At 37.9% G+C, this 12,587-nt stretch overlaps 1 protein-coding gene across 1 annotated transcript in view; it reads right to left on the bottom strand.

Annotated features, from left to right (window-relative positions):
• man1a1 (mannosidase, alpha, class 1A, member 1) overlaps positions 1–12,587 on the bottom strand; it is a 240,702-nt gene that overhangs the window by 134,694 nt on the left and 93,421 nt on the right. The window contains exon 3 of the mRNA XM_059356154.1: positions 10,943–11,058. Coding sequence (XP_059212137.1) covers positions 10,943–11,058 — 116 coding nt within the window. The remainder of the gene's footprint in view (positions 1–10,942; positions 11,059–12,587) is intronic.

Genomic DNA, 12,587 nt, shown 5'->3' with positions numbered 1-12,587 from the left:
TGGACAATGACCCTCTGAGTCAGCACTCGTGTGACGTTATCTCATTCCTGCAAGAGACCCTGACAAAGTTGGCAGACGAGGAGTCAAGTCTCCTGATGGTGCAACATTAAATCCATTACAGAGCTCACAGGAAACTGACTAAGCATGGCTTTTTTCCTAGCACAGAACTAATTAAGGACTACAGCGAGATGAATCGATGAGATAATGGCCCGAGTAGACCCCTTTAAATTAAAGTGGAGCTTATGATCTTTTGTTGTTTGGTGTCACTGAACAACCTGTATCAGCTGGGCTTAGACCTTAAAATATACACCTATAGTTTTCTCATAACAGGAAATGTTGACTTTCCTTTTTCCTGCCACACTCGTCATAGCTCGTGATTGTTAGTTGTGTTCAGAGCTTTTGAGTTCTGACAGAAGGAAGTCTCAGGAGTGCTATAAACCCTGTACTCTTGCTCTTTCCCTTTAAATAGCTTTAAAAGTGTTGCTTTGCTGCTTGTGTGGAAATAAATGGCAGTGTGACCCATGTGGCGTCCGCAGTGGGACTCTGAGTGAGAACTATAGTCGTATTGTCAGGTTTGAGGCGAAGGGAAAACACTTTTCCGCTTATTGCACAGAGAAGAGTAATGCTAGTTACTGTTTTTCTCAACAAAACGGTGTGTGCAGAAAAACTGATACCGATGTAAAGTCTGGCTGAGGGGGTTCAATCCAGGATACTCTGCAAGTTCTGCACAATCAAGATCAAGGCTGAATCCCTCCGCCTTGTTTTTGCGTGTTCATGTGAGGGGTCGGGCTGTTTCAGTACTCATTTGGGTTAAGGGCTAGGGCCAAGGCGTAGGGCGACGTAGCCATTGAAATGAAGCTTCTAATGGACCATACTTGAAAGGGAGGGCTTGGAGGAATTTCCCAGCATCCCCAGCGCAACTATCACCGAAGTTCGGCAAACTTTTAGGCAGTGATGGGGCGGCTGTGGCTCAGTTGGTAGAGCGGTCGTCTTCTAATCGGAGGGTTGGTGGTTCGATCCCCGACCATGGCAGCCTTCATGTCGAAGTATCCTTGAGCAAGATACTGAACCCCAAATTGCTCCCGATGCTGCGTTCATCGGTGTGTGAATGAATTCCCAATGGTGGCAGGTGGCACCGTTTAGGGTAACCTCTGCCACCAGTATGAATGTGTGTGTGAACGGGTGAATGAGTGCAGTCTGTAGTGTAAAGTGCTTTGAGTGGTCCCAAAGCGACAAGAAAAGCGATATATAAGTGCAGGTCCATTTGATGGCTCAAGCCAAGGAGACACACGTAAGTATTTTCAGCATTTGGATCATGGCAGTTGTGCAATGATACTATGTTCAATAGAGGTGGGGGAAGAAATCGATACAGAATCGTATCACGATATTTTGCATGCCAATATTACATCGATTCATGGCCATTTTCGCCATTCAGGAGCCCGTAGCGGTATCATACTGGTATCATATGAAACTAGAAGATCTAAGGAATCTAAATGCACCGCGTCAGGATATTGTGTCAGGAAGTTGTCGAAAAAACGCTGCACAATGTTTCATGTCCAGAAATCATCTCGGGACCCCAAGGTTGAGAATAGCTGTCTTAGGGGAATGTTCTTACCCCTACCACCATCAACACTGTATTGAGGGGCAAGGGGGAGACTGGGGTGGTAATGGGATTCAGACCAAGAGTTTCTCTCATCCTGCAAGTGTCCGGCACATCACCAGGACAGAGCTGCCATCCACGAGGGACCGCTACACCCAGTAGAGCAGGAAGAAGGCCAGCAGGATGATCAGAGGCCCAAATCAGCCCGCCACAAACTGTTCCCCCTGCTGTCGTCTGACAGGCTGTAGCGCAGCATCCGCTCCTGCACCACCAGGCTCAGGGACAGCTCCGTCCCACGGGCCACAAGACTGCTGAACTCTGAAGCACCTGAGCTCATCACGCCACACTTTATAGCAAGATTCTGTCACTTATGATTACACTGTCACTTCAACTTTATATACTGCATTTTTTTTTTTTTTTTTTACATAGTCTTATGCCTACACATCCAGTATATTCATTCCCAAATGCTGTTTGTTTTTTTGATTTTAGCCTTATAGTTTAACTTACTATTTTTAATGTCTTTGACTACAATTTTGCTTTTATTTGTGTGATTTTCTTTTTAATTCATATTTAATAAGCTCTGTTGCAGGGAGCTGAGATCCAAGACTTTCATTGCCAAAGACTGCTTCTTGTAATTGTTGTGCACATGATAGTAATGAGATATGGAACATTGATTTAGCTCCACTGATTAATGTAAGAGGCTTCAGTGACTCTAGCATTAGAGGCTAATGTTACTTCTAACCGGCCCCAACTCCTCCTAGATGCAGAATCCATGTGATTTTTGTTTTTAACTTATAGGGATATTATTTAAAAATACCAAATTCAAAGGGATGACACTGACCCAGAAACTGACATATTGTTAACAGTCAACTTTTAGTGAGAAGTTATCCACTGTAACACTGCCTAAATGTGTTTACTATGTGTTGAACTTGTAATTTCTCTCAGGCATGTTTGATTCATTTATAAAAGTCTGACTAAATGATTGTAGATTACAATTTCATTAAGAAAAAAGAAAAAAACATCAAACCCTAATGGTTGAATATAATCATGTAAACTGGTTTTGAATCATATTGTTACAGATTTATTAGCATTTTTTTTATATCAGCTCACAGACTGTTTCTTGATACCAGAACAAGAAAATATATTGCATATTGAACACCACTGGCTAAATTTCCTCTGGCTCATATGCAACTGGCTGAGCTCACGAGTGCTGGATCAATAAAATTCACTAAAATATCATATTTTTTGTGCCCTAATGCTTGCACAATTTCCTCTTTGGCCCTTTCTTCCCTCTCCTGAGTTCATTTTTGTGAACCACTCAGTTTGTGATTTGCAGGTTTGTTGTGGAGTTCAGAGGCTATAAGCATTAGTATACTATACACCATTATTCCAGAGAAAAAAAAGATTAACAAAGCAATTTTAAGGAGCAGAAAAACATGTTTCCTCCACTGGTCACTGCTGTCATTTCACTGCATGTTTGTGAACTTGTTTTAATTTATTTTGACAGTTGTTTTGATGCAGATATGCTGCACAAAGACATCAGATACATCTGTATTCCCTCTGTTACTCCGTGTCTTCTTGCCAAATCGTCCGGAGACGAACACTGCTGGCTACTGTCATCACTTCAGTATTCATGAGTCTCAAACAATCTGCCTTGTTTGTTTAACAAACCTCTGTCTGTCTCCGTCTCTTTTGTTGCTCTTTTCTGTGTCTCACAATCACCTGAAGGCTCCTAGAAGCTCTGACGCGATGCCAGCATTTTAAATCCCCTCTGATATTTTAATACTTATTTTCCTGGATCATTTCATCCAAGTCACTAAAGTTTATTATTACTGCTCATAAGACATAATATTATCAGTCTGATGTCTTTTCTTTTCATTCCATGGATATACGACACTTTTTTTTTGTCAATGTAATCTTTCAGACAAACTTTGCAAGTGTGGAAAATGTCCAAACTCATTTTTAGAGAATTTTCATTGTAGCTATCATTAGAAATCATGTTTGTTATTAATTTATTAAAATGGTCAGAAATTGACTGACATTGAACAAGCAGTATTTATGTTTATTTAGCTTTTTTCATTTTTTTTTCATTTTGTAGTATTTGTAGTTTCTCCACCTATTTTCGGTCTCTTGGCCAATGAAATGCATCAGAATACATGTGGGAGTGTCGCAATGCAACATGGGACTTCTCCAGAACTTTGAAATCATCACCAAAAAAAAGACACAAAATGACCAAAAAAGACACAAAATGACAAAAAAAAAGACACAAAATGACAAAAAAAGAAACTAAATGACTAAAAAATTACCAAAAAAAGACACAAAATGACAAAAAAAGACACAAAATGACAAAAAAAGACACAAAAAGAAACAAAATGACAAAAAAAAAGACACAAAATGAGAATACATGTGGGAGTGTCGCAATGCAACATGGGACTTTTCCAGAACTGAAATCATGGTGGAAGATGACTATAGCGGAGGGAGCTCAGATATAACAGCTATAAGCTCTCAAATACTTTTTGAATTTCATTTCTATCTGCTACAGAGGCTGAAAAATCTATTATTTAGTAGGAAGAGTTCTTCAGAAAAACTTCAGGTTTTAGGGGCTTATTTTAAAATTGCCCAGAGGTTTTACAGGCATTTTTTTCCAGGCATGTTAGGCCTAAATGGGTTAAGACAGTACCTTTGCAGAGTTAAATAGGTGAAAAAAAACAAAAAACAAAAACCTCAAAAATCAGTATCTGAATCAGTCTCAGAAATTCATGCGGGCTCTATTGCTTTGTAACATTATCAAGACTAAAGAGATTTGAATCAACCCTTCCCACGTGTGTTTCACAATAACTGCATTGCCATTAAAAAGCACTTATTCCAAAGCATATGCAGAATGTGAGGAGCATCAAAGGTAGCTCCATGTCTCAGCATTATGCCACTGCAGCAAATAATCAGAGCAGATCAGAAAACAATGGGCCTCCTGCTGTGGCAGCGGTGTTTGAGTGACGGTAAGACTGCTGGAAAATACTGTAAATAAGGCAGGATTATGCGAGGGGGATTGCTGTGGCGCTGAACATTCAGCTTCCACAAGTAAATGACCTGAAACAGCCACAGTTTTCCATACGGTACAGTTAGGAGGATTATTTCACTACAGCATTTGATATTAATATCATGTAAGACAGGAAGAGATTATTTGCAAAAATCTGTTTTTATACAACTTATTAAATCATGGTTTTTTGGGAAGTGCAAGCTATGGAATATCAATGAAAAAGCTATTGGAATGTTTTGAAAGGACATCTAAAAATTATTTTATTTTTATTAAATGATGTATTTATATTATGCACTACATGGGAAATGAATCAAAATGTGTTTTTTATTCATTTTCTGTCTTGGATAGAGAGACATTTAGCTGATTGTAAACATATTTGTAGTCACGACTTCACTAAAGTAAAAACGAAGACATTGTTTTCACTTCCTCCTTAATGAGCAGCTTTTAACAGAGATGTTATAATGAGGGTGGTTCTACAATTACAGCAGACTTCAAAAGGGGACGGGGTAAAGTGTGTGTTTTATTCACAGACATATCTGCATGTTCCTGTGTCATTAATCTCGTCGTGGTTGGAAATTGTGAAAGTGGCTGCTAGATTTGCTTCACTCTACCAGACCAAAAAAAAAAAAAAATCTATTGAGTGTTTGGTAGATTTTAGAGTTTAAAAAAAAAAAGTTAATTTCCAAATCCATTAGTCCTTCAGAAAATAGCACTGAAAAAAACAACTAATTCTCATTCATAAAATATAAAGTGTATAACCTTGCTTGTCTGGTAATGAAAGCTGAAAAGGATTTAAAGCAAAGCATTTAAAGCTGATTAACCATGGAGACCCCACATGCTTATATGCACTTTTCAATTAATACCAGTGTAACTAACCTGAACATGAGAGGGAGGAAGGAAGGAAGAAAGAAGAGTTCGATTCTTTCCTACGTATCTATCCAACTGTGTTTGATTGTGTGTGTGTACTTGTACTTCCTACATAGTGTGGACCATCACACATTTTATACCAACTGAGTGAGGACATTTTGCCCGGTCCTCACTTCTTCTTCTGTGTGTGTGTGTGTGTGTGTGTGTCTGTGCTCACACTTAAGAAATAAGCAGTAATAGACTTGTGTATGGATCCATTATTTGTCTTTTTGCCCCTCTGGGTTTTATTGATACAGTGTTTGATTGTGTGTGTGTGTGTGTGTGTGTGTGTGTGTGTGTGTGTGTGTGTGTGTGTGTGTGTGTTTGTACTTCCTACATAGTGAGGACCATTACACGTTCTATACCAACTGAGTGAAGACATTTTGCCCGGTCCTCACTTCTTCTGTGTGTGTGTGTGTGTGTGTGTGTGTGTGTATGTGTGTGTGTGTGTGTGTGTGCTTGTTGTGCACTTAAGAAATAAGCAGTAATAGACTTGTGTATAGATCCATTATTTGTGTTTTTGGCTTTTTGCCCCTCTGGGTTTTATTGATACGTTGTGGAAGGGGAATCACAGTCAATACACTCATTTCCTGTCCACACACACACACACACACACACACACACACACACACACACACACACACACACACACACACACACACACACACACACACACACACATACTTCTGTGAGCCCTTTGGTAACATGCAATGTCTCGCTCACTAACATGACATAACATTTCGAGATATTAAAAATCTTTATTTGTATATTTTTACTGGAGTCAAATTGACAGATAATCTGTTTTAATTAAAACATATCAGAACAATGATTTTAATAACTCTGATAAGACATTACGATCCATTCCCAGCAGAGCCCATTAGAAGCCTGGGTAATTGTTCCTCACAAAATAATCATCCAGGTATTAGAAAATTACATTAAGTTTTATGTTGTGTCATTAAGGATACAGTTACCACATCACATATTAAAACACACAGCAACTGTAATCCTTATAGGTATGTTATGTCTTGATTATACTAATTACTGTGTTTATAATGACATATGTGCACATGACAAGTTAATGGGAAAAACACACATTTATCTGTTAAATATTCATGACATTTTTCATATAATATTTCTTATGTTTTAATCTATTTGAGTTGTTAACACATAACAAATCTTCCTCCAATATCCAAGTGAAGAAAACCATTACAGCTACCATACGCTGACCTACATATGGTTAAATTCAGTCACACATCTCCCTCCTCGTCCTGTCACATCAGTGTAAAATGTTATTTTAAGACTACATCACACATTACATCGTGCATATGAAGACTACAAAGTGTTCTGCTGAATCGCAGCCATTAAAAACACATATAAAACATAACTTTCAGGCTTTGTCTGAAAACTGGCATCAAGCAACAAATGTAAGCACGTATTTTGCTCCGTTTCCAAAGCTTTAAATAAAACTTTTACGGGCCTTGGGAGACCTGTGCATAAGCATACGTCCTTGGGCAAGGAGCTTTGAAAAGGTCTGAGTTTGTTTTGCTGTGGGTGACGTCTGCTTTGACGCAGTTTAGTTACATTCACAGGAGAGATTTGTCTCTTTCACTTTCACAACAAGGCTTGTCCAAACGATCCCATGAAGGAGACTGGTCTCCCCTCAAAAACATCAATAAGGTTTGTGAACCATGTCACCCTCAAAACTACTTCACTTTTTTTTTTACATTTATTTACTTTTTAAACTGTCTTTTATAACGCCTTACAAGGACATTTTCCCCTACACCTAGCTCAGTGGTTGTGTAGCCCAAATTCACCTAAACTGCAGCCTTTTTTACAAACGGGAACCGTACATATACATTAGCGGTCAAAAGTTTGGTGTCACCCAGAAAATATCTGTTTTCAAAATGAATCAAAAATATAGTAAAGTCATTGATAAGGGTAGGAATAATAATTTTAACCTGTACAAATCTCCAACTTTACCTCTAGATACTCAACCAGCCTGAGGAAGGGTCAATTTATTACTTCTCAAATCAGCACAAAACGGTTTTCAGCTGCTAACATAATGCTCAGGTGTTTCAATGATCAATGAGCCTTTCAACACTATAAACATGGATGAACACAATCAGTACATTTACATGACACTTGAAAAAAACATATTATTACCTTAATCTGACTATAACTGGACAACTGATGCTGGTGCATGTAAATTTGTTAGTCTGACTAATGTCGGAGTTCTCCAACTCCGATTAGGACACCCAGATAATGTGATTGGAATAGGATTTTTGCCAACATGTATTACAAGACAACACATGTGTGCATGCTCCACATGCTCCACCCCCCCACCCCCCTCGATGGTGTATGACCCCAGAACAAAAACATTCAAGAAAGCCGGTCACATTAGCCGGTCGCATTAGCAGGTCACATTAGCCGGTGGCAGTAGCCGGTCACATTAGCCGGTGGCAGTAGCCGGTCACATTAGCAGGTCGCAGTAGCCGCACGCATTAGCTGGTTACATTAGCAGGTCCCAGTAGCCAGTCACATTAGCAGGTCGCATTAGCCGGTCACATTAGCAGGTTGCAGTAGCCGGTCGCATTTTTAAGCATAGCTCGATTAAACTACATGTAAACACACTGAATGTGCCACTGGGACACAGGAATGATGATTTCTGACAATTTAGAAAAGATATTCCATAAGAAATCAGCAGTTTCCAGCTTTAACAGTCATTTAGCACAATAACATATAATAGTTAATGACTGTAATTGTGCTTTCCTTTAAAAGATAAGGACATTTGTAATTGACCCCAAATTTTTGAGCGGTAGTGTATATATAATGACATGTGTGCTATTTTTAGAACACTCTACTCTGTACCGCGAGCTGCAGAACGCTCATATGGGTCAATTTTGACAAACGCTCAAATGTGTTGTTATGGATGGTGTAGACTAGGGATGGGCAACTTAAATGCTGCAGGGGGCCACAATTTTTCATGGGCACTACCACAGGGCCACATATAGGACTGTGCACTTAACCAGATATGATGAAAGTGCAATTTAAAATATGTTTTCAGTGCAGTAACTTAACATATTTAATGCTCAAATGCATGTAAAACAGTATAAATAGGAATACAAAAGGTTTGAAGCAAATAAAAAACAACTACTTACTATGATTTTTTTTTTTTTCTGCACTTTTAAGATTTCATGCTCAAATGCATGTAGTTGTACTGAGGGCCACTTCAAGTGAGGGTGCGGGCCGTATCTGGCCCCCAGGGCCTCCAGTTGCCTCTCCCTGGTGTAGACATATGATCTATTCTGTCGTTAAGGTTGGAGATCTTGTTGCAAAAAGGGCTGTGTGGCTTCAGGATTTTGTTCCAACCAATCAAAAGAAACACCTGATCGACTACTCAACAGTTTAAAGGCTGAGATCAGTTGATTAAATGAATTAAACTGCTTTGTTTGAACAGTGGCAGCCCTTTATGGAACCGTTTGGACATGCCCGACTGAAACAGGTTCTAGTAAACGTTCCCTCCTCTTGTAACTCGTGCATCATTTAATATTGACACTGAATGTCCCGCCCCTCTTCTCTCTGATCCAACACTTCTGGCAACTGATGTTTTTTTTTCTTTTCCTCCTCAAACTACATGCAAGTTGGAAGCAGATTATGTTTTCACTCCTGTGTGTCTGTCAGCGACATATCTCTGAATGTTAGAGGCGGACTTGGCAAAAACTTAGAAGACAGGTGGGGATCTAGATTTGGGATTTTATGCCAGACTGCTGGTATTTTATGTTGCATTCAAGGGCTGTAATGCAGGATGTTTAGGAGTGAACAGCATCTGATGACAAACTCTGAACAACACAGAGGTGAAGCTGCGCTCCACCAAATAACTTCTGTTTTCTTATGTAAATACTGCAGCTGGTGGATGATTTGTTTTATTTCACCTGCAGTTATTTGCATGTCAGACACAGTGTTCTTATCTGTTGTTGTTCACATATCTTTAATTACATCGTGACTGAGGCTCAGGTACATTAACACCTGGGCTTCAAAGGTGTATTATGCAGGATTTTGGTGATAAACAATTTATGGAATCATACAAAAACAATCCCTGTCATTCATCACTTATGAACCACTAGAAGTGGATGTTTTCTCTTATTGTTTTGTTGTGTTCAGGATGTTTTCTGGGCGTCAGCAAAGAGCTTTTGGAGCCCAGGTGGGTGTGTAGCCCCCAGCCAATAGCAGCATGGAGGGAGCTCAGCACCTTCTCATCCCCATGTAAACATGTGGGATGTTGAGACATCATTTAATGTGCATAGGGCCCTATGAAATCTGCTTTTTTCTTATTATTCAATAATCAGTTTATATTTTTTCCTGATTTGTGGTTTATACAAATTTCTCTTTTTCCACATACATATTTTCTAATAAATTTTTCTGATTTTGTTTCTTTGTTTTTCAGAAGTTTTTCCATATTAATTCCATATGTGATTTTTTTCCATATTATTTTTCTACAGAATGTTTTTTATTATTAATATTTTTATCTTTGCCATAGTAACTTTTCAGAATTATTTTCTAAATATAAATATTTTAATTTATTTTTTAATATAAATCTATCATTTTTTTCACATTATTTTTCAGAATTATTTTCCATTTTAATATATCAGATTTCCATTTTTTCCTAATTTTTTCCGTATTAATTCCATAATTCCCCATATTATTTTTTTTTTCATATAAATCTATCATTTATTTTCACATTTTTCTTTTCTATTTTAATATATAATTTTATTAATTTCCATTTTCATTTCATCAGATTTTTCCTCCCTGTAATTTATCTGAATTTTTTCAATATTAATATTTCAAAATTCTGTATTTTAATTTTTTTTTATAAATAGTGTCTAATCATTTGGTAAATTAATACAATTTTAACAATTGATTACGAGAATATAAAAAATGTAATGATCATCAATGAATATGATGTAACAAAATATTCACCTGACTTATTGTTGTCATTTGGATATTGCTCTAATCCTAATGAACCTTTAATCTATGGACTACTTACTTGTGAAAAAAAAAAAAATCCATATTTCATAATCATCTATTTATAGTAGTTCCACTAATATGAAAGTTCTACTATTTAAAAAAACATGAAGTCTTCAGCTTTCAGCATCCTTAAACTAACTGTATGCCGTCTATGTCTTATTAGAGAGTCTTCTGATTATTTTACCAGAAACAATTTGTCTTTTGGTGGGTGGCTGATTTCAGAGCCGACTGCCCTCCAACACTGACGTCAATGATTCAAGCCTCTATTGACTGAAGTATGGCTTATGGCAGAGGGTCAAGGCTTTTGCAAAATCAATTCAGCGGACCATCACAATCACACACACACACACAGACACACACAAACACAGTCTTACCACATTAAAGTCGAGGTTCTTCTCCACCCATTCCGTAGCAGCATCAAACTCTTCAAACATTTCCATGATATAGAGCGTATCCAGAGCATCCACAATCGTGGCTCCCTTTATACTGCCTGCAGAAGAAACATTAGAAACAGATTACAGAACTGTCAAATGAAGATTCTTGTGATTTACATATCGTCACACTGTTAAAAGTCACAAAATGACCAAAAAAAGACACAAAATGACAAAAAAGACACAAAATGACAAAAAAGACACAAAATGACAGAAAAAAACTAAATTATTTAAAAAAGACACAAAATTACCAAAAAGTCACAAAATTACAAAAAAAAGACACAAAATGACAAAAAAAAATACACAAAATGACAAAAAAAAGACACAAAATGACCCAAAAAAGACACAAAATGACAGAAGAAAAAATTAAATTTCTTAAAAAAGACACAAAATGACCTAAAACTCAAACTTCATATCAAGGTGGGGGCCACAAAATATCATCACAAGGGCCGCAATTGGCCCGCGGGCTGCGAGTTTGAGACCCATGCTCTAAGGTGTCTACATAAGAGTGACATGAGCATGTCATAAACATGGCATGGGATGTGTCATTAATGACACTTTGAAGTAACATTAATGCTCATGATACTTGTCATGTCATGTTTCTGACAGGTTTGTATCACTCTTATGTAGACACCTTCAAAATAAAGTGTTACCACATCTTGCTTAAGTCACAATGGCATGTTCCAAAAATTTCCTAAGTCATTTATTTCTCTTAAGTTACATAATTTACACACAGTGTTATTACTATGCCAATAGCCATCCTTTGTTACATCCTTTTTGAGTGAAATGATCAATAAATGTCATATGTTACACCTTTGGTGAAGTTTTTTGTGTTTCCTGCAAAACTTGCTGGAAAAAACAAGAAATGCTGGGAAGAACTTGGATAAAAAAGTAGGTACGTTTAACCTTTTACAGTGAGAAAAACTCCCCAGAAGTTGATTAAAAAGTTAAAAGCTCGTTAGTGAGCGCACTAGTTGTTATATACGTATGATAGACAACAGGTCCTGGCAGCAGTCTCTGAGAAAAGCAGTGAACAAACAGCAGAAGTTAAGAGTTGTGTTTGCAAGGTTGAATAAATTACTTCGCTCGACAGATGGCGAGAGGCAGCGATTATCGGCGCTGATGAAACGTCGGGAGTATTGCTCATCTCTAGTGATTAGCCTCATAGCAGGAGGGAAGACACACAGAGACACACAAACCATCATTCCAGCGCTGTCATTACCCAAAGCAACGCCACCCAGACACCTCGGGCTGCGGATGAGCCGGGGAGCTCGATAAATCATTAAGCATGCAGCACGGAGCTCTCAGCAAAGCTTTTAGTCCTAACATACTCGTTATAAACACAAGACCTCATCTGTCGGAGCTATCTGACCACTTAGACAGACAAGGGGAAAAAACAGAGAAATGGAAGACGGAGTGGTGAAAGAAGGAAGATGCAAACATTAATACACTCAAAAAAAGCAAACTGCGTGCCTGTTACCTTATCCTTTGTCTAACATGTCGCTTCTACTATATAAAATTACGTTTTGTGGTTGAACAGTTTTAAAACATGCACTGTAATAACTTATTCTGTAGTCATTTCATTTTA

This window comes from Centropristis striata, chromosome 18 (assembly GCF_030273125.1).
Source record: "Centropristis striata isolate RG_2023a ecotype Rhode Island chromosome 18, C.striata_1.0, whole genome shotgun sequence".
Classification (NCBI taxonomy): Eukaryota; Metazoa; Chordata; class Actinopteri; order Perciformes; family Serranidae; genus Centropristis; species Centropristis striata.
This window is presented reverse-complemented; position numbering and strand designations above follow the sequence as displayed.